Genomic DNA, 22,013 nt, shown 5'->3' with positions numbered 1-22,013 from the left:
AGTTTAGTTCAATAATATTATTTTTCTTCTAATTTAGAATCGTTTTCACAGATAGTAACGAATTTTAGGGAGGCAAGAACTTGATTAAGGTCAAACAGAGAAGAAAGGTATAAAAGAAGTTAATCTAGTTAAGAAGTAGTATATAGATATTCTGGTATTAAGGATTCTAAAAGCTAAAAATAATAGAAAGAAATATTAAAATAATAAGAAGAAGAAATGAATCACGATCCATTTAGCTGGGGTAGACCCTCTGATGAGGTGTATGGTAAATATGACCATGCCATTGCAGAGGCTGGTTTCCCAAAAATGAACACCCAAGATCCTATTGTTACTGGTACCTCAGTCATTTCTATGAAATATAATAACGGTGTTATTATTGCTGCCGATAATTTGGCCTCATATGGTTCATTATTGAGATTTAATGGCATTGAAAGGTTAATTCCAGTGGGTGAGAATACAGTTGTAGGTATTTCGGGTGATATATCAGATATGCAGCACATTGAGTACTTGCTAGATGAGATGAAGGTTGATAACAACTATGACAACGCTTATGCCGACGATGAAGAAGCTCTTCAACCTAGTTACGTTTTCGAGTATTTGGCTGCTGTCATGTATAGTCGTAGATCAAAGATGGATCCACTATGGAATGCCCTTATCGTTGCAGGTATAGAGAAGGATGGTTCTCCATTCTTGAGATACGTGAACCTGTTGGGTGTTACTTACTCTTCGCCAACATTAGCCACTGGTTTTGGTGCTCATTTGGCTCTTCCACTATTAAGGCGAGTGATAGACAGGGAAACTGACATAGAGAAGACAGACTTAGAAACCGCTGAGAGTACTATAAGGGAATCTATGAAAGTTCTTTTCTACAGAGATGCTCGTTCTTCTAAGAAGTATTCTTTGGCTATAATAGATAAGGATAAGGGCCTGATTTTCAAGCAAGGTCAGGAAGTCGAAAACATGTCATGGAGTTTTGCCAAGGATATCAAGGGTTACGGTACTCAAAAGGTCTAAATTAAATGCAACTGACTAATATCTCTTTGGTGAGATACGAAGTTCTACAGGAAAAAACGGAGGGCCTATCTGTAATTGCTTTACACCATTTAGGGCAATATGTATACAAAATAAATAAGTACTATAACCACACTTTTCACTATTGATGTCAAATTATATAATATGGTTTCTTTCTGATAGTCTTTAAAGCCAATTGCATTCTTATTGAAGTGGATTACTGTGATGGAATATGTACTATATATAAAAAATATAACTTTAGAGTAGTAGTAAGACCTTGATATTTACATTCGAGCAGTAGAGGTTTCGCCGAAGTTGGATATATAAAATATATTATTTTAAAACGAATATGGATTAAGAACGAGATAACGACATAGTATCAGTTTAACTGTGAAAAGAGTAACTACTCCTTTTTTATTGACCATTTCCATATAAAAACCATTCTCGTTATATGTTAACTTTGTTATTTGACTGTAGTGCTTTTATTCTTGCGGTTGTGTAATGAAATTAGATGTACTTAACAGTTCGGTATTGACCATTGTTTGTTGATTCTGTATCGCGTTGTTTACTGTTGTGGTGTACTTCTCTGTATCTTGTGATCAATAAGCACCTCCAGAGTTAATTGATTCTAGTTCAGCCTCGTCTATAGGTTTGTATTGGAATCTAGCGGGTAGTTCAGCGGTGGAGGCCACTTCGTTTTCCTTCAGCGGTCTTTCAGTGTACTGATACTTGCTTCCTGATCCAACAGCTGAGCTGGCATTAGGATTCTTGTAAGGGAAGATCTGGAAAGGTTTATAGTTCTTGAGGAAGTCAGCCACGGGAGTGGCTTGTGCAGAACCTGGCATCAACCCTTCCACTGTGCATGGGTGAGGCAAGACTTTATCATGTTTTAACACTGGATGTCTCGTACCGACAAATTTAATCATGGGCTCATACGCCTTTGCTAGTCTTACTGCTGAGGGGTTCATATCTGGTATCACTGGCTTTTGAGTCTTGGAAAAAGTATCCACAATTTGAGTCACAGACTGCTTTAATCCTTTAATGAACGTCACTTTTGCTAGTTATAAAAAAGGTTTTTATGTGCGATTCTACTTAACAGCACAGTCCTTTTCGTATTCAAGATGTTTTAGCAATAGAGAGAGAGTGTGTGTGTGTGTGTGCTTTAATCTATATTGAAGAACTAAATTGAAAATGGGCCCTTATTTTAAAGTTGCCCTCTCTACTGCAACTTCACTGCAAAGCACTATTTACCCAGGGTGGTATTGTAAGACTTATCCGAAGAACAAAACGCTCTAAGATCCAATCATATCGGAGTATTTTTATTTTTAAAACAATAGTATGGTGTCTATATATTATATATGAGTTTAAGTACTATTATATTAGGAGATTAATGTAGTATTATATGTTAATACTATAAACATAGAATAGTAATTTACCTGCGTTCCCCAGCAGGCTCTTCAATAAAATATTATACTATAATAAAACAGTCCTTTATTTTGTTTAATGTTTAGGTTGTGGTACTTGCCTGTTAACAACTGAACCCTGCCCGCATTACCCGTCCAACCTAAACGTAACACATAAATACATAGTAACAGTGTACGTATCCATCACACCACCATATACGTGTAGTAACATATATTGGGTAAGGCCGGGTAATATATCACGTGCAACTACGTACAAATGTACTGGGTTTTGGGGTGCCGGGTAAGTAATAGTGTGTCCCTTTGGCAGCAAAAAGAAAGAGTGTGCAATGTATTTCGTGCGTGTGTTTCTGTGTACGGTATTTTATTATCTATTGATCGTATTAGTCAGTTCAAAATGCTTAGAAGAAGGCGCAAAAGAGAGGCGTGGGGAGGGGATTTTACTAAAGGTGGAGGGGAACCTTTTATTTTAAGGCGGGTATTGTATTTGTATATAAATATAGGTACTATATAGACTCTGTAAAGGGCTATGGATATTGATATAGCGTTATCTATAAGATATTCTACGTTTCGGATAACACAATACTAAAGATTTACAATAACACAATACTAAAGATTTACAATAACCGTTATGAAGTCGTCGTTTAAGAGTGAGTATCCCTTTGAGAAGAGGAAAGCGGAGTCCGAAAGGATTAGTGAGAAGTTTCAGAATAGGATCCCGGTGATATGTGAGAAGGCGGAGAAGTCTGACATACCAGAGGTGGACAAGAGGAAGTATCTAGTGCCTGCAGACCTGACGGTTGGTCAGTTCGTGTACGTGATTCGGAAGAGGATAATGCTGCCTCCAGAGAAGGCCATCTTCATTTTTGTGAATGATACGTTGCCTCCTACCGCATCACTTATGTCGCAGGTGTACCAAGAACATAAGGATAAAGATGGGTTCTTGTATGTTACGTATTCAGGCGAGAATACTTTTGGAACTCTATAAAAAACAAAACAACACAAAACACAATACAATACTAAGGAGTTTTCGTGTGAACAATAGAAAGAGATGACATATTTGTATTAGTTCTGACTTAATGGTATTTGTCATGACAATACTATTGAGACATTCCTGTTCTCAGATATCTGCTTTCCTTGTCCTTTTGTTCTTTTTTACTGCTGGACAGTATAATATCCAACAATTCTTTAATAAGTTCATGGAAGATTGATTGTTTTTGGTATCCTTTTAAAATATATCAGACCAAGAAATAAAAAATGGAAAAGACTGAAGACAGGGTTCTATTAGTTTGCAGAGATATCTCCGACGTTTACTATATCAGATTAAAAGGCGTGCCCGTTAGTAAGCTTTTCACTGCTCTGAGAAATGTGGGGTTAACCCGTAATATGAATATGAAGTATATAAATTACAAATGCTAACCTAGATATATACTCTGTAGAGCCCTATTAATACATTATGTATTAACCTATTATAACCATTTTATTGTATATTTACTCTCAGAAAGTACCGCAGCTCCCTTCACTTCAAAGCTAGCCTTTTCCTTTTTCCTGCCCACCAGCCAAACCTGAAATTCTCAGCTTGGTGCTCTGTTTATCAGCTAATGCAATATGAGTTATGCTACAACCTCAAATTGAACCTGCAATAACTCTAGCACTTCTGGATACATATATCGGATAGGTAGACAAACAATGTACCGTGCGGTTCTCAGTCGGTCCCAGTGGAGGAATGCATCTACCCTTTCGAAGAATAAATTTGCACTCGATGACCGGTATAAGCTGAAATGTGGGCTCGAGATTCATACGCAGTTGAACACTAAGCACAAACTCTTTTCATTTTCTGAAAACAGAGCAGAAGACCTGGCAACCCCGCCAAATAAGGCTACGAGTCATTATGATTTGGCCCTACCAGGCACGCAGCCTAGACTCAATTACGAAGCAGTATTGTATGCAGCTAAACTGGCCACTGCCCTCAATTCAGATATAAATTTGGTTTCTCAATTTGATAGAAAGCATTATTTTTATGGAGACCAGCCGCAAGGATACCAAGTGACTCAACATTACCAACCATTTGCAAAGAATGGGTACCTGAGATTATTTGGTAATTACGAAGACATCAAAGATAAGGAGAAAATTATTAATATAGAACAGATTCAAATTGAGCAGGATACAGGGAAATCTCACTATAGTGGATCTTCAGAAGAAAATCACAGTCTAATTGATCTCAATAGGTCAAATGTTCCTCTGATTGAGCTAGTGACCAAACCTGACTTTAATGATTTACTTCAGATCAGAGCTTTTATAAAGAAGTATCAAGACTTAGTCCGTAGACTTGAAATTTCCACAGGGAACCTTGAATCAGGATCAATGAGAGTAGATGTAAATATATCAGTGAATGATAATGCAAGAATTGAACTGAAAAACCTGCCGAACACATCATCCATAATGAACGCAGTAAAATATGAATATATGAGACAAGTTAACATAATAGAAAAGGGGCTTGAGAAAATAGAGTTAAGAAATTCGGAGACTAGAGGATGGACAGGTTCAGAGACTGTCAAGTTGAGAAGCAAAGAAACTACCATAGACTATAGATATATGCCTGATCCTGAACTTCCACATATAACTCTCTCATCCGAGGTAATATCTAAAGTTTCTGATTCTTTACCAAAATTCTCTGATGAATTGTTGCAAGAGTTGATGAGCAAACCGTATAATCTATCGTTAAAGAATGCTAAAATTTTATGCATAAGTGGAAACCAAAACGAAATGTATGATCATGAAGAATTAAGACAATTTTATAAGGATGTGTGTAATAGATTTTCTGCACAATATGCATCGGAAGGCTTAAAGCTACCCTCCAACTGGATAATTCATGAGTTTTTGGGAAATCTAAACAAATTACAAGTGCGACTATCTACAGTTTCGAAAATACTCACACCTCAAATCTTTAATGAATTAGTGGTTTTAATTAAAGAGAGGAAAATTACTGGCTCTAGTGGTAAGCTACTATTATTTTACATCATCGACAGTATTAAGAATGGTACTATTATGTCAACACAAAAACTTAATCTTGAAAAGTTAGTAACAGAACATGAACTAGAAGCTGTGCAAACAATTGGCAATGATGAACTAGAAGCGATATGCCAAAGCATTTTAGCGGAATTAACTGATAAAAGTTTTCTTTCCAACTTGATTTCAGGAAAGAAGAAAAGCTCACTAAAATATTTAGTTGGTCAAGGTATGAGATTGAGCCAAGGGCGATTGAATCCACAAAATCTAGAGGACACCTTTAAGAAGATCCTGGATATAAAATGGTAACGAATAATCAGACATTAAATAGCATACAAATCATGTAATTAATTATATCATATTCATAATACACATTCATAGATATTTATATTAATTAAACAAATAAAAACAATAAATTACAAAATACAATTCTCTTGAATGACTAAAAAATACAGAATACAATATTACGATAAAGGTGCCATATCTGTCTTATGCAAAAACCAAACAAACGACATAGCATGCGAAATACCAGTGCAACTAACAAATATTAAAACAAATCCAACGATAGAGATTATAACAAAAAAAATCAAACAATGTTTGTCCCAAATAAAATACACCCCAATGAAAATTAAAAAAAGAAAATCCCATAGTATTAGTATTAATAAAAATAACCGTTTTATCAACTCCAGACGCTCATACCATTATTCCAAATTCCAAGACGATTACTAGAAGTAGACGAAGATGGTAAGTCATTATTTTCCCAATTTATAGAGGAAGAGCCTTGCATGGGCGACATGGAGTTCACCAAAGAACCTCTAGTTGATTGCATATTAAATGGCGACTCTGAATTTTGGCCCATATTAGAGTTTAACGTAGATTTACCTTCCAAATCAAAAGCTAATGAAGAGGAAACAAGAGGACGCTGTTCATCAGTGAATGGAAAGGAAGAAAAACCAACATTTGAGTCAACCCCTAAAGATAGGTTGCTAATATCCTTCGATAGTTCTAGTGAGATATCATTAACATTTCCATTGGTATCATAATCAGATTTTGGCATCAAATAATCATCCAAATAAGTTGATGTAGATTTTTGGGTCATAGATTGGTGATGACCGTTAATACCATCATTTGAGGAATAGTCATATTTAGAATTAATCTGATTTAGAACTGCATTAGGAGCTGATGAGCTCGGATTGTTTTGAAATGAATTGAATAGTTCGGTATACTCATTTTGTGAAACACCACCACTACCAAATGCTTGAAATCCGTTACCAATGTCGTTTTGAAAGGAGCCAGGAGGCCCGTTTTTAATGTTTGACAGAGGTATAGAGTTATCAATTTTGTTGTTCAAGCTGTAGTAAAATTGCGAGTAAACCTGTTTCAATTGTGCTGCTGCGATAGGTTGGTTTGTCTGTTGTTGAGCGAATCGACCCTTTTGTTGATTATTGGAGTTTTGAGATGGTACTAACCCTCCATTCTTCAAATTATGTCCAAAATTTGCACTCGGATTATTTCTGTTCAAATTTCCTATGTTAATATTACTATTAGCTCCACTACTATAATTGCTATTATTATTCATTCCCCTATTCTTATATAAATTCATATTGTCAACAGAAGTTTGGCTTTGGATATTTTTGTTACCATCAGGCCTCTGTTGAACAGACATGGAGTTAGAGGCGCGTAGTTTGCCCTTATAGTTATTCTTATTACGCTGATAATCTATCAGGTATCTATCCATGTCTTCGTTTTGAGACAAAAAAGGTACACTTATAATTTTACCAGGCATGTTCTTATGAGTTTTATGTGATGATATCCTTGCTTCTAATTCCACTTATCCTTTTAAGCAAATTATATTATATGTTTAAATTACTATTTTTCAAAAATAAAATATTATTAATTTATGCCTCATCAAACTTATAATAAACTAATATGAGTACTACTTCCTTGAGGGGTTCAAATAAATGAAATAGAGTTTTTTATTAGGAATTCCTAGTCGATGATACTAGCAATTTTAAGAGCTCTTCAACTAATTGAGATTAACTTGAAATTTGAAAAGTGCTCCTTCGATTTCCTGCAAATATGATTGAGCTAATTAAAGATTCTGTGAACTTATCCCGCAAATCAAACAATGTATAATCAAATTACTGTACTCATCTCATCGTTATTTTTTATTTCATGAAATTTTTTTTTTCAAACTCGAAGCGTGGACGATAAAAAAATTTCACACCGAAAAAATCCGATGCTCTTTACGTAACGCGAATCAATAACTGTTATTAGTGACTTCAAGTAGCACATACGGTTATCTCATTTAGTAGAGTGGTTCTAGTTGTACAACCATGGATTGTCTCCAACCATGTCTTATCGTAGTTTAATTTCACGCAAAAAAGTCGAACCACAGTAACAGTGGGAATGGATATCCTTCTAAAGCCATTTGCATTGAGCTATGTCCAAATTCTTCTATTTTAAGTAATATAATAAAGTATAATAGATCGCGCACTTCTGGCATTGCTTTCATCTTTATTGGACAGCTGAAACCTTGTAGTAGATGATCACTCTTTTACCATGGACTTACAGTATACTATTAATTCTTAATTAGCTTTTCAATAATAAAATAAAAAAAATATTTTTTATAGGAAGGCCCTATAAGCCGCTTTGAGATATCTAAAATACCATCTACTCAAATTACAGGATTAACTCTAATTAGTCTTTGGTTTTGTAATGGTTATTCTAGGCCTCATTTGGTTTACTGCAAGCAAAAGTAATAAAGTAGCATTTAAACCGATTAGTATAACACTGGCTTTGCAATTTGGAGGATAAGAATTCCAACAATATTCATGAGCCAAGTACCACATTACTCCAAGAGGCATTGGTAGTTTTGACCAGAATAGCAAACAAGGTAAAGTCCAATGGTACCAGGAAAGGAATTGGTAGTGTAATGAGCGGGAAAAGATAATGCCGATGAAGTTAGAGATTATTAATAGAAAAGGTACCACGAATTTATTATCACTTACCAATATACGCTTAAACGGTGATTTTAAAGATTTCATAGAATCAAGAGGCAACCTTGGATATAGGAATAGTATGGTAGCAACTATAGCTATGAAATGAGAGGCAAGCAAAACTGTATGAAAGACTCTATCTTGGAATGCATCCTCATCTAGGAATTGCCAATTAATACTCCATTTATGCATAAATTGTCTATTGAAATCGAAGGCACCCTTAAAGTATTCATTAGGATACTCCTTCAAAAATGGTAGAGCAACAATAACCTGCCAAGCCACCAATGTTATAATTGAAATAAAACAATCTAGTAAACATCCTTCCGAGATCAGGTAAATACTAACTAAAAAGCCAGGCAAAAATAGCAAGGCATTCATTTTAATTGAGACTGCAATACTGTACGTCAAGGATACAAGAAATGTCACAATTTTAGAGTAGCCAAATACTCTCTTTGACCTTAAGGAAAATAAAGTTACCGTGATTACCATAAAAAGAGTAGTGAAGCAGTCATTGAACAACCTTAGTACATAAATGGAATGTAGTCTCTTAGATAGTGAGGCCAGTACTACACACCATGGTGGTAACTCAAGAGTATAATAACAGATGTATTGAACTATCAAAGTTAATAGATATAGAAATCTGAAAATATGTTGACCTTTCTCTATATTATTCATATCATTTGTAAAATAGTTCATTACACGGTAAATCAAAACATGGCCTGCAGGATAAACCAATGGTCCTGTACCTCCTCTGATTTCCAAATAGTTATAATTACCTTCCTGGTAGATCATTGCGATCTGTTCCATATAGGCCTTGTAGTCAATTTCTGTATAACTAGTACTTGAAATAATCAATTTTAAGAGAACTGACTCAAGCAGAACTAATATCGGCATCAAAATAATGTTTCCATCTGGAGAATAAATTATGTATAGAAGCCCATTCTTGATGTCCTGTAAAGGAGTAAATGGAGGTCTGACAAACTCTTTCTCCTCAGTAATTCTAGCCGGTGGTACCGACTCTGTTTTATTAGTCATTTATATTACTTTGCAATGGAAAACTTCTTCCTTTTCTAAATCTTATTGACCAACAAATGCAGGACAGATAATAAACAATAGAGAACCTAAGAATGAATTGAGCAAGATCTTAGCAATTTCTAATAAACTCCTCAAACAAAAGATGGAATTGAGATCAATTATCGGAAAAGTAATTAAATGTTTTCCCTTCATTTTTATGATGAGATGAATTTTTCAGAGAGGTCGCCCTTTAAGCCATGTGACTAAATTTACTTGTAATCAATTACCTATAGCAAATTAGATATGAAAAGAATATCAAGTGTTAATTTGGAGTACACGAGAGTGACTACTCTGTGATGTATATAATTTCTATGAAAAGTCCATTACAAAGGGTTTATAATTAATTCCCTAAATGCAAAAATTACTAGGAGTCATCAATTTCTAAAAAATGACGAATTCTGATGACAGGACTAATTATGCAGAAATTGGTTCCTGAACACCAATAACTCAGGGCATCTGACTCAATTGAGAGTTTTAAACCTTGGAAGTAAGTTCCCTCTCAATCTCATCTAATTTAGAGTCAATATCAGTAACATTTAAACCAATAAGCCTCTTGTACTTATTTATATTAGTTGATGATGTGGACCTACATCTTTCGTCTCTAATTTTATGCATCATCAATCTTCTTTTGAACTGCAATATCGACAACTCAATAGCATAGCTTAAGGAGGCGTCAATATCTTTAATTCCATTGGGATGGTCAGAATTAACCTTAGATTCCTCAGTTTGTATTAACATAGCCAATCTCAAGGCTTGAGAATTTTCCATTCCTTGAGTGAACATCTCATTAGTCTTTTGAACTATATTACGTAAATGATCAGTACTTTGTATTAGTTCAACATGAGACTCAACACCATCACTTTCCTTCAAGTTATGAATCACAGCTTGTTTTTGTTTTGAAGTTGACTCCAAATGCTCCTGGATTTCTTCTAAAGCTTTCTCCGAAATTTCAAGTTCACTTTGATATTTCAAGAATTGAGATTTTAAGCCATCTACCAAAGTCGCGGCAGTTACTCCAATTTTTTCTGCCACTGTACAAACATCATATTCAGATGTAACGGGGGACCCTTTCACATCATCGTTGAACATTGCACCCGAGGGTGATGCCATAATATCCATAATAGGTATTGGATTTTTTAGGTTGGATGAAACATAAGTCCCATTGGCAGGTTGCAGTTGCTGTTTCCTCGGAGAAATTGGTGAGTCACCTAGTATTTTAATTGGTGTGGCCTTTGTATTCTTTATTACTGACGATGTGACCAAAGATTCCATTTGGGACAAGTCATCCATAATAGTATGTAGACCAGTGGTATCTTGCGTGTCCAGGATATTAGGATCGTGCATGCTGTTGACTTTTGGTGTTGAGTATTCTCCATTTTTTTCATGGGTGTTCCTTTCCTGCGGTGTTCCTGAATCAATGCCAGGATATCCATCATCGTTATATATTTTTTTGTCTCTTTTCCTTGCTTTCTCTTTGGATTGAAAATAAGGATGTTCTGTATTCGTTTTCGGTACACTCACAGGTCCACCTAGAGTATGGTTCATCATCTTCATTGGTTCTTGGTTTTCCCCATCGAAATAGTATTTACTATTTCCATCTGTAACCCCACTGGATGGTGCTGTAGGTAATGCAGTGGTGGCAGCCGTTGTTGGAGGAACCAGATTGAATCTTGTTAGGATGAGCGCTGGTGTCTCATTATTAAAATTACTGATGGTCATGGAAGCTCCTAGTTGGCACAGTTTATTACACAGCTGCAGATTCAAATTCAAAGCTGCTAAATGCAGAGGCGTATTGCCCATATTATCCTGATAATTTAAGCACATACGAAGTAGGTTTTCGTCACCTTGAGCAAGATTGTGAACAATATCATCTAAATAACTTAAAATCACCTTTGGATCTTTCGTTTTATTAACGCTTAACTCTACTAAATAATGGAGCGGGAGCCTGCCATTCTTGTCTGGAGTTATTAAGCAAATTTTTAGCAAAGATATTAATTCTGGAAAGGCTCCATTTTTGTAGCAGTTATTATAGAAGACTGCTTTTGTAATACAGTTGAAGCCTTGGGTATTGCATAGAAGTGCATTTGCGTTCAAACCAATCAACAACTTAACTAATGGTATATTTGCCATGGCTGAAGTCCAATGCAAAGGTGTATGTCCTTGGTCATCAATTTGAAAGTTGATATTTAAATGAGCTGGCGGATGGTATAATCCAGATGGTAATGCATAGCCTGGCCTCATTGAATTCTCTTCTGAAGATAGGACTTTCAGGAGCATATCTTTGTATTTTTCAATTTGAGCGTAATCATCATCATGTTCTTGAATACTCATATTATATTGTAATGCGTTGTTCTCATTAAAACCGTAATGTTCAGGCATATTTGCAGAATTGTAATTGAAGTTCTCATTTACCATTTGATAGCCTTGCCGTTGTTGCATTGCATTATGATCTTTTGGTATTTTGTATGGCGTGCTTGACTCCTCCGATTTTACTTTCCTCTTCCGATACTGTCTCTTAACAGGCTCTTGAGCAAATTGGCCATTGACATGCACTTGTTCTCTATCATCTTCGGGTATGTTGTCCAGAAACTCCACCTCATTTAGATCTTTAACTTTTTTACTTTTACTTCTTTTCCTTGTAGCTTTCTGTACCTTTGACATATCATTTACAGTAATGGAAGGCACATTAGATTTCATGTTCCCATTTTGATTAAGGTCTTGACCTTCAGGTACGAATGGAACAAATGATGTAAATCCTCTTTTATTCTGCCCTTTTTCGTTTTGTGATGAGACATTAGTTGGCACTGGGTAAAATTGCAAGGGCTTCTGAGTCGCCGAATAACCTTGCGCTAATGGCGTCTCATTACTTTTCATTTGAGAGATGGCAGAATATGACGCATTAATAGTAGCATCCGTATCTCCTAGGTGATTCATATCGAATTCACTAGTAGGAATTGAAGTCAGATGAGATTGCTGTGGGGTTCTGAAGATCATATTTTGCAAGGGACTAGGATTAGGCTGTGTGGTGCTCTTCTTATTTCTTTTCGAGTAGGAAGTTGAGAGTTTACTAGCCGAATTCGCATTTGGTTTCTTAGGGGTCTTCTTGTAACTTGATGGCGATGTAATCTTTGTACCAGGAGATGTCTTTCTTAATACAGAGTTCTTATGTCTCTTCGGTGGTGGATTGTTTGGATCTAAGCGAAACGAGAGGATGGTATTCACTACTGGGTTGTCTATCTTGTATTTCTCTGTCATAAACCTAGCCGCTTCAATCGGTACCCATGTACCTTGAAACCTACCGTACCCACCTTGAACCTTTTCGTGTTTCATGTTCGTCGATTCCTTCTCCAGTATCTTTGTTCTTTGAGTCTTTGAAAATTGAGCAATCTTAAACACTTGTGTTACGTTTATCCAGTCGTCATTCGTCCTCCGCATGACAATATTAGACTCTTGCCCTCGGATATAGCACTCATACACATCAGTGTCCGCATACGTAGCAACTTCTATCACCGGCGTAAGACCCGACGTAGTGTCCGCGGCAGCAGCCAACGCTGTCGGTATTGTAGTCATCGGATGGGCTCCTATCATCAGATAATTGGGATCAGACATGTTCCTTCTTCTTACTTCCGTCCTACAATTTTCTTTTCTCCTCCCTTAATTCAATTATCTTAGACTTCGCGTATAAGTCTCTGTAGATAGAGTATATTTTATCACTTCTCTACCCTCTCACTATTTGTAATTGAACTGAATAAAGCTCAAATGTCAAATCAATAATTAGAGTTCAATCACTATACCACGGTTACTGCCAACAAAACCCTTCTTTTTTTTTTTCTTTTCGTGAGTCACTTCAAATAAAGCTAATAAGTGTACTACTATCGTATTGCTATACCTCTTGCAGATCCCCCTCTCTACAATTCAAACCGAAACGTATTGCCCTTAAAGAATTGACATCCTTATCCCAAAAATACCACATATCGTTATATCTGGGCCTACCATCGAAAGCTTAACAGCAACTGTGTTTCCTTTCGTCAAAGTGGAAAGGGAAAAAAGCAATACGCACAGCAAATCTTTTCCTTCTCTTCCACGGCTGTTTCTTAGGGAGTTATGCCCACACATTTTAAAATTTAAAAAAATTGGTTTACCCGGACAATATACGAGCTGGGTGACGCGTCAATTTATACTGAGAAATTTCCTAATTAGGAAACCAAATTAGGCGACAAAATTTAATATAGAGGTATTAATGGATCACGTGGTGACGTACAAAAGCACATATACATATACATTTATATACGCACATATATAAATTATATCTCATTGATGAAAGATGCCCGATGCTAGCGTGGGTTCGTCTTCGTCTTCCGAGGTTGCGTTCATTTCTATAGTTGTATCTGATTGGTAGGGGTCTACATCGCTGTCGCTGTCACCTTCGCTTTCCTGGCGGGCTCTGTTCTCCACAACGTCCTTGGGAAATAGTTGCTTGAAAGTAGGGTGAGTTTTGAATAGTGTAGATAGCTTCGGCAGGTGGCTCTGGTGAGTAGACATCATACGGGTCCAGCACTCTGTGTTGACAAGCATATCCACATAGTCCTGTGGGAAGTTCTGGAACTCAGTGGTCAGGAGTTCATCCAGTTCTTCGAACCTATCGAACCTGTCGCTTGACAGGAGCAACTCAACGAGGTTGTGCCACTGCATACTCGAACCATAGTTGGCAAACATGATACAGTTCAAGAAGCTCACTTGCAATTCGCTTAGATAATTATTAAGGGATCCAAGCATAGATGCACGCTGTAATACCACTTCGTAGAGGTAGTAAGACTTATCGTAGAAGTCATGCATGCGATGCTCGGGTCTGAGAGCTTCATTGCTTTTGAAGTTAACCAGAGTGTAGTTGAGCGGATTTTCATTCTCTGTGGTCCCGTCTATATGTGTCCTGAGCCTCTCAGACTCCTCTACCGTGCTCATTGATGAATCCATATGTGCGAAATGGGTCCCCTTGGGAACATCATATATCCGTGAGATAGTGTCCCACTTCACATAGTTTGTTAGCTCATCCCATATGTTATTTTCATCAATACGCGGATACTGTACGAGCAATCCTCTTTTCTGCAACTCATGGAACCTAGCATCGTACCGTTCCTCATCGGTATCCTCAAATAACTCATATTGTTCCGTCTCCGTGTTGTACGTACAGTAGTACAATTGACCTGGATTCAGCCAGTACCCGTATCGCACACCTTCTCCATGCTGGAAATGTATAATATCCACATCCTTCGACCCACTGTTAATGCTATGTATACCTCCAAAGGGCTGGCCAGCTTTCACATGAAACGAAAAATGATTGATCCCAATATCTACTTCACACTCAATAGCATTAAATAAAACATGGTACATCCTCCTGATAGACTTCCATCCTATACAGAATAGCACTTAGTCTCTCAACTACTCCTTATTTCAGTCCAAAAGTAATCAAAACCCTAAATCTTTTTAATATATCGTCTTTTAAGGTCTAAAGGGCATCGCTTCTCTTAATTCCACCTCTGTTGTACGGCAGTATCTAAGCAGTATTCTAAAGTTCAATGAAATTTCAATGAAATTTTTTTTGAAAAAAATGGAAAAATTTTTTGTACGCATTTACTGAAAAAAAAAAAGTATATAAAGGGCATCACAAACTCGATATTCTCATGGATTTTCTATTAGACCCTATTTTGATTTGTATTAAATGTAAGAGAAGAAAAGTCGTATAAGGGACTACTTCCCGATATGCCGTATGGACATGATAGCGGGTGCTAACATATACTCTAACGTGAGTCCACGTTTCTGATTTGTTACGGACAGCTGTTATTTGTTTTTGTAGCCTTAAACATAATTTTTTGTTTCTTATATGATGAGAAAAAATATTTACACAGACCTGTACTGAGATCTCATTTATGAGCCATGCAGATAACTATATTATTGCCTTTTTTTCTGACCACATACAAAAAATATATATATTACTTTAGCTTAAGATGTACTTGATAGAGCTCTCTTCTACCTTGTCATGTAAACATTCAATAACTTTTCACCTCTTAAGGATCAGTAAAGATCAAGTATAAGCATAGAGTGCTTTTCGGACAAAAAACAACAATTGAATGGCTAGTAGTTGCTTTATATTACCTTTTAAAAGAAACCGTATTCTTATAATTAGTACAAAGTATATGCGGAGAATAATTTAGTTTTTAATATAATTTTTTATTTTGTGGTTTATTATATAGATATGGTGAAAACGATGAAAAGATATAACGTGCGTAATAAAACAGTCTAAGAAATATAGAAGTTTAGAAAGAAAATAAAGATAAATCAGAATGCAATTAAGCGTGACGATTTACTTATTTCTTAGCAGTCAATCTTCTCAAGTAGAAGGCCAATTCTTCACCTTCCAAGATGTAACCATCACATCTACCGGATTGACCTGGTCTAGAAGAGATACAAGCGTACAATCTACCAGCAGTGAATTGAGAGTCAACAGCAGCTTCAACCTTAGCGTTAGCAGCTCTGGCGGCCCACTTTCTTTCAGCACTCTTAGATGGCTTGGCAATTTCTTCTTCCTTCTTCTTCTTACCTAGAGATTGACCGTAGTGAGCTTCGTACCATTGCTTGAATGGGGTAGCATCAATTTGGACAATAGCGGCCTTAGTCAAAGTGTTGGTTCTGACCAATTCGTTGTTAGATGGATGGTAAACGACACCAGCGATTCTGGTCTTCTTGGCAACACCTTCGGAAGCCCAGGAGAAGTTACCAGTTTCAATTCTCAAAGCTCTGAACTTCTTGTTACCACCTCTAGTTCTGACAGAGTGAATTCTCTTAGCACCAATCTTGGTGTTAGCTGGTTGTCTACCCAATTCGAACTTTCTCTTCTTTCTGAATTGAGCACGCTTAGCACCGGTGGCGGCTCTCTTATGACGAGAATCACGAGAAATACCCATTTTGATGACTGTAATAAAAGTTTATTGTAGTATAATTTATTAAGACCTTTTTTCCTCATATTAAAATAATGAAATAGTCGCCTCACAACTCTAGATGTTAGTTATTCTATTTGTGTCAAACATTAATTTTAAGACGCTAGAATATTCTATCAATCCATTATCTGAAGTTCAGAGTTGGGACACTTCGTTTCATATTATTTTAGTAGGAAAAAGAAATTATGATAATTAATAACAATAATAAAATGTTAGTAAAATAAATTCCACTTTCTAGGTTCAAAATGCAAGAACAAACTGGTATTAGGTATATTGTAGCAGTGTACATTTATCTCATCTGTAGAACTTTATGGTTACTTTATGTATAATCCACTGTGAACTTTTATTCAAACTATCGTATAGTAGTTTAGGATATTCCCTTGGCGTATTCTTTTGTTCTGTTTTATTTCTTTCATGTTCATGTTGTTACTTTGGTTGTATAAAACACATCTTTAACCTGTTTTCCAATTATATATCTTGGATATTATTATTCTGGATGAATTCCTTGTTCTCTAGATGCGCACCACTTATCTTGCTTAATATTCATATATCAATTAACATACATTATTGTTCTGGTGTTTTCTTGGTCTGTATCGATCTTGTTATGAGGAATAATAGAAACTAAAATTCTTATAATTATACAAATATCAAATTACAGTAATTGTAATGGTCTTTGATAATTTTTTTTTTTTTCGCAACTAATGGAGTGTTGTGAGAATTGGTAGGTTTAGAGAGGTAAGCATCTTTCCGGTAGGTCTATCCTTGGGGACAGCTTACGAGCCTCTGATTACCACTACGGGTGCTACTGAGGACTACAGAGTAAACAGCCTATCTTTGCGTCTTAGGCTCGGGATCCAAGCCCTCCTCCCCACTCCAGAGCGAAAAGCGAGTGCGTGCTACGCCAATGCCCAGATTCACTCTCGGCTGGAGAGTGAGCCGAGAGTCCACTAGGCTGGTAGGATGAAGCTGTTAGTTACTGTGCACAACTGGCATCCTACTCCCTAGCTAGAAGGGTGATGCCTCTCTCTCTCTCGCTCCCATCCACCCTAGACTAGGTCATCTATTGAGTAACAACTGTCACTAATTGGGAATTGGTTGGTAGTACCACCAAGTTCCCCTCCAGTCTATGTTCGTCTGGTACAGAAACGGGGTGGAATGCCTCTTGTTGGGATGAGATGAACTGCAAAGGGCCCATACGCCCCTCAAAGATTCATCCCCTCGGGACAAAAGCAAAATAAAGCCAAAACAGAACAAACAGATGTCTAAAATAGGAAAATTGTTCTCGAAAAAAATGTAACTTTACTCCATAATAAAATGCACGGATGTTTAATTCATCAAATCTTACGAAACAGTCATAAATTATTTATCTCAAGAAAGAAAAAACAAAAAATTACATTTACCCGGAAATTGACATGTGATTTCTTACAATTTTCATTCTTTCTTTTTTTTTATTTTTTTATTTTTTCCAGTTCTTTTTTATTTTTCAGAGGTGTCAAGAATGGCAATCTCCATCTTGCGATGAGCTATCGCATATGGGATAGTTGAAATGGGCTGACTAATCAGCATAATAGTCATATAAAACGTCACAAGAGCTCCTTATCTTGGGTTAATAATTATATTTAGTATCAAAAACACTTAAAGATAGACCATAGAGTTGGTGGGATTACAGATGGCTACATATGATCAGATTGAAATAGAGGATATGACTTTCCACCCGGAGTCTCAGCTATTTACATACCCATGTCCCTGCGGTGACAGATTTGAAATATTACTGGACGATATGTTTGATGGGGAAGCTATAGCTGTTTGCCCCAGTTGTTCGCTTATGATCGATGTTGTGTTTGAAAAGGAAGACTTGGACGAGTACTACAAAGAAGCTGGTATTGCTCCTCCTGAACCTATTGCTGCGGCTTAACGCAAGAAAAACATTTATCAGAATAGTAAAAAAATATAGCCTTTGGGAGTTAATCTACCTGGCTTAAAACAAGATGCGGATTCTCCATGTTGCTGCGACAGGAATTTATGATCATTCCTTAAGATCTCTTGAACAAAAAGCTTATATATAGTTTAAAATTAAGAAAAAGAGTGCAATACTAATGTGTGACAAAAGAGATTGCCATTATTATTTAAATAATTAGGTTTTAAATATTGCCCATTAAATTAATATTCATTATAGAAATAATACCAGTTCATAACTTAAGCCTTTTAGTATCTGTCGTCAAAAAGCAGTTCCAAAACAAAAAAAAAGGTATCAGAAAAGAGTTACTAAAAATAAGGAATGTTATATTAAGATATTACGTTAATAAAATTACTAAAAAATACGTAAATTACTTGTTATTGCATTAAATAAAATAGAAACTGTTCATGAATCATTATCTATAATAGTTTTTCTTTTTATAAAAACATAAAAAATTATCAAACCTGTTTTATTTTTATTAAAGAAAGGAAGGCCATTTGCACCAACAATACTGAATTGAAATAAGGACCAATTATTATAATTTAGCAGAGTAACAATCAACTTCTCATGAAGCTAAATAGCCTTGATTTTCTTCTTGTTGATTTAGATTTTTTCTCTTTATCGGGTTCTGATTGTACAATGATCTCTGGTTTAATTTTTATCGGGGGTTCACTTGTTGCCACATTATTTGGTATATTAACCTCATTTGGCGACGGCTCCTCATCTTCGTCTTCTTCTTCCTTGATTATTTTTGGTGACTTGGTTCTCAACCAATCATCATACTCTATTAGACTATTAATATTCTTTTCGTAATCAGCCTTATCAGCGGTTTCACCGATTTCCTTATAAAACAGGACATATGCTGTCGACATTGTCGTTGCATCACCAGTGAATTGCAAAACAGAACTTTCATTTATTGCTTCAATAGTTTCATCATCAAAAAGCAACCAACCAAACTTATCATGTTTGCATAATGATATGTAATGTCCATGTTGAGGACCACCTCCCATATGGACAACTATACCAGCCAGTTCGTATCTTTTCGAAATTGAAGGGTTGAAAGTCGAACATACATTAAGCTCCAAAGGATAGTATATTTTGTTGAAAAGTTTAATGTTAGAATTTTGTTGTTCAGAGTATTTAAACCGTTTTAAGTGCAACGCAAGTGTTTTTGGTAATTGTTTGAGACCAACAACTCTTTCTGCCTCCTGTAAACCACAACATTCGTCACAGTAGAATTTATTAGGTCCTTGTAACATTTCTTTTTGATGAAAGCTCTGCAGGATTGACTGTATATCAATTTCTTCATCATCCTGCACCTCAATTGGAAAGTCTAAGAAAGGTTCATCACGTGCTGTGACGTTATCACAAGTCAAACACTTGATTCTATTAGTTAATGTACCTTGAAAAAGATCATTAACGAAATTCTTTGTTGTTTTACTGTTTCTTCTTTTAGAATCAGAATTAGTAGCCAACGATTTGATGTCATGATTTGTGCATTTATCTAAATAATCACTCAATTCATTTAGAAGAAAATTAAGAAACTCGTGAGCATCTTGATGCATCATAGAACTGAATAGTACATTTTCTCTTTTAAGCATTTCTATAAATGCAGTAGGGGATACAATACCAGTTAGCTGTGAATGCTCCGTAATACATTCAAATATATCTTTTAAGCCATTATATAGATGCTCTTCTGTAGATTCATCAATCTTGTGGTCTATATTTATAATTGGTCCATTTATTAAGGCCGATTTTTTTCTTTGTTCGTTGCTGAGATGTTCAGATTTTAAATGTATACTATTTTCCAAGATCTGTTGGCTCTTTTCAATGGCAAAAGTGGTAGGATAATTTCTACCAACGATGACCTTTTTAGTATGAATTCTTTCTACTTTTTCTTTAGAACAGGATTCAGCGCCTTGTAGTATAGAATTTGGATTACCTCTTTCATTTGATCTTACTCTCTTGACCAAGTTATCGTCTGAAGGATTGACAACTCCTTGGCTGACACCAATGATATTATCTTGGGATTTTGAGTGCTCAGGATATTGCTGCAACCTTTCTGTACTTTGACCAGAAAGAACTTTATTATTGGCGGTTGGCAAGTTACTTTTTGATCTATCTGAAGAGTTTAAAGAAAATATCGGTTTATTATTTGCTGCATTATTTGATGCTACTGACGGCACAACGCTGACAGCGGAGTTAGATGGCCTTATAAAAGTCTGGTTCCTATTAGATTCAAAGCCAGGCCTATTTTCAAATTGTTCTTCTGTGTAGTACTTAGGCCGCAGTCCCAACATCTCCGTTTTTCTTTTCCTTCCTTCATTATTGGGATTCTCGGGGTATGCAAGTATATTGAGTCTGAACTCCGGTAGGTTATACAGACATTGTAATACAGAGTTACAATAACAAGTGTTACCGAAGTTTTCGTAACCGAACACTTTATTTGAGCCATCTCCATATGGAATCAGTTCGTTCTTCTCGGTGTCTAGATTTGTTGCATGCTCTTGTAGTTCGTGAGGGAGACTTTCTTCGGATGAGTTCAGGACAGCATAATTGTTACTTAAATTGCTCTTTGACAGTTCCATAACTGGTGGTTCTACTACACCCAGTTTGATATTGTTCGACTGAATGTTTCCAAAGGAGTCCTTCCTGTACTCATTAGTATTACTCGAGGTCCTAAATGGCCCGTTCCCTATACCATTACTATTACTATTGTTGTTATTATTTGGCACAGATTTTGAAATAGTCGAATTACTCCTACCATTAGCCGGTCTCAACAGATCATCCTTTATCGGCGTCACCGGTGCTGACTTACCGTTATTACTGTTCTGCTTCTTTTTAGAAGAAGGTAACCACTTCTTCAACATAATGTTTCCTTAGTTTTTTTCTCGTATATTTTATCAGTTTTTTCTCAAAAATTAGTTATTAGCAAATATGAATAGTTCTGAGCTAGATTAGATTATTTTCCTCTTATCGCAATAATGAATTAGCTTTTGCCCTAGTTCGTATGTTAATCAGAAACGAAAGATAGGAATAGTGATTCTAACCAAAACAAATAATGCTTTTCTTTTGAAGGGTCTAACGTACTGAAACAGTTCTTTCAGATTAATACCTTGTATATTTCCCCTTCTCTCTTCAATGAAATTGAAAACCTTATACGCTTCGCCTCCCTTTCGCTTTTCTTTATTGTTCAAACGTAAATCAGATGGGGGTGGAAGCACTATTCAAGCAAAAGCAGTGATAGTTAATACAAAGAGCTAAGGACAATGGATTCAGAGTTGAATTTGATCTCGAGAAAATTGTCCAACTCTAATACTAATAATATCTAGAAGCTGAAAACCCTAAGGTATCTCTGTAATTCCCACTCTTATTGAACTTCCCTACGCTACGCCTACCCCCACCACTAACTCTCCCCGCAGTTTCTTAACTTTTGTGAGGATAATAAATTAGAAAGTAATTGTATGGGCTCTCACGAGCACCAAAGAGCCCTGTGTTATCCTTGTATTGCTTAAAATTCAAAGAATTTTGTTACTTTAACTGACAC

At 36.0% G+C, this 22,013-nt stretch overlaps 11 protein-coding genes across 11 annotated transcripts; 4 read left to right on the top strand and 7 right to left on the bottom strand.

The window, feature by feature from the left end:
- Positions 1-216: 216 nt before the first annotated feature.
- On the top strand, positions 217-1,014 carry PRE4 (proteasome core particle subunit beta 7; the record flags this gene model as incomplete). Its single annotated transcript, XM_071052417.1, has 1 exon — positions 217-1,014. The coding sequence occupies one exon, from the start codon at positions 217-219 to the stop codon at positions 1,012-1,014; it is 798 nt and encodes a 265-aa protein (XP_070907038.1).
- A 596-nt stretch (positions 1,015-1,610) lies between these two features.
- KGD4 (alpha-ketoglutarate dehydrogenase subunit KGD4) lies at positions 1,611-1,979 on the bottom strand (the record flags this gene model as incomplete). The annotated part of the gene is made up of 1 exon (XM_071052416.1): positions 1,611-1,979. The coding sequence occupies one exon, from the start codon at positions 1,977-1,979 to the stop codon at positions 1,611-1,613; it is 369 nt and encodes a 122-aa protein (XP_070907037.1).
- A 1,084-nt stretch (positions 1,980-3,063) lies between these two features.
- Positions 3,064-3,420, top strand: ATG8 (ubiquitin-like protein ATG8; the record flags this gene model as incomplete). Its single annotated transcript, XM_071052415.1, has 1 exon — positions 3,064-3,420. The coding sequence occupies one exon, from the start codon at positions 3,064-3,066 to the stop codon at positions 3,418-3,420; it is 357 nt and encodes a 118-aa protein (XP_070907036.1).
- A 701-nt stretch (positions 3,421-4,121) lies between these two features.
- PET112 (glutamyl-tRNA(Gln) amidotransferase subunit PET112) lies at positions 4,122-5,750 on the top strand (the record flags this gene model as incomplete). The annotated part of the gene is made up of 1 exon (XM_071052414.1): positions 4,122-5,750. The coding sequence occupies one exon, from the start codon at positions 4,122-4,124 to the stop codon at positions 5,748-5,750; it is 1,629 nt and encodes a 542-aa protein (XP_070907035.1).
- Positions 5,751-6,120: 370 nt separating this feature from the next.
- RNJ42_02248 (uncharacterized protein) lies at positions 6,121-7,227 on the bottom strand (the record flags this gene model as incomplete). Its single annotated transcript, XM_071052413.1, has 1 exon — positions 6,121-7,227. One exon carries the CDS (start codon positions 7,225-7,227, stop codon positions 6,121-6,123), a length of 1,107 nt encoding a protein of 368 aa, XP_070907034.1.
- A 910-nt stretch (positions 7,228-8,137) lies between these two features.
- ALG3 (dolichyl-P-Man:Man(5)GlcNAc(2)-PP-dolichol alpha-1,3-mannosyltransferase) lies at positions 8,138-9,475 on the bottom strand (the record flags this gene model as incomplete). The annotated part of the gene is made up of 1 exon (XM_071052412.1): positions 8,138-9,475. One exon carries the CDS (start codon positions 9,473-9,475, stop codon positions 8,138-8,140), a length of 1,338 nt encoding a protein of 445 aa, XP_070907033.1.
- A 513-nt stretch (positions 9,476-9,988) lies between these two features.
- On the bottom strand, positions 9,989-13,123 carry SWI4 (SBF complex DNA-binding subunit SWI4; the record flags this gene model as incomplete). Its single annotated transcript, XM_071052411.1, has 1 exon — positions 9,989-13,123. The coding sequence occupies one exon, from the start codon at positions 13,121-13,123 to the stop codon at positions 9,989-9,991; it is 3,135 nt and encodes a 1,044-aa protein (XP_070907032.1).
- A 702-nt stretch (positions 13,124-13,825) lies between these two features.
- On the bottom strand, positions 13,826-14,905 carry AAR2 (U5 snRNP complex subunit AAR2; the record flags this gene model as incomplete). Its single annotated transcript, XM_071052410.1, has 1 exon — positions 13,826-14,905. One exon carries the CDS (start codon positions 14,903-14,905, stop codon positions 13,826-13,828), a length of 1,080 nt encoding a protein of 359 aa, XP_070907031.1.
- Positions 14,906-15,879: 974 nt separating this feature from the next.
- RPS8A (40S ribosomal protein eS8) lies at positions 15,880-16,476 on the bottom strand (the record flags this gene model as incomplete). Its single annotated transcript, XM_071052409.1, has 1 exon — positions 15,880-16,476. The coding sequence occupies one exon, from the start codon at positions 16,474-16,476 to the stop codon at positions 15,880-15,882; it is 597 nt and encodes a 198-aa protein (XP_070907030.1).
- Positions 16,477-18,178: 1,702 nt separating this feature from the next.
- Positions 18,179-18,424, top strand: KTI11 (Kti11p; the record flags this gene model as incomplete). Its single annotated transcript, XM_071052408.1, has 1 exon — positions 18,179-18,424. The coding sequence occupies one exon, from the start codon at positions 18,179-18,181 to the stop codon at positions 18,422-18,424; it is 246 nt and encodes an 81-aa protein (XP_070907029.1).
- A 599-nt stretch (positions 18,425-19,023) lies between these two features.
- On the bottom strand, positions 19,024-21,336 carry UBP13 (ubiquitin-specific protease UBP13; the record flags this gene model as incomplete). Its single annotated transcript, XM_071052407.1, has 1 exon — positions 19,024-21,336. The coding sequence occupies one exon, from the start codon at positions 21,334-21,336 to the stop codon at positions 19,024-19,026; it is 2,313 nt and encodes a 770-aa protein (XP_070907028.1).
- Between the last annotated feature and the right edge of the window lie 677 nt (positions 21,337-22,013).

The sequence above is a fragment of the Nakaseomyces bracarensis genome (genome assembly GCF_045282275.1).
Source record: "Nakaseomyces bracarensis strain CBM3 chromosome Unknown Scaff8_0, whole genome shotgun sequence".
In the NCBI taxonomy this organism is placed as follows: Eukaryota; Fungi; Ascomycota; class Saccharomycetes; order Saccharomycetales; family Saccharomycetaceae; genus Nakaseomyces; species Nakaseomyces bracarensis.
The sequence above is the reverse complement of the archived record's forward strand: the minus strand, read 5'-3'. Positions and strand labels throughout refer to the sequence as shown.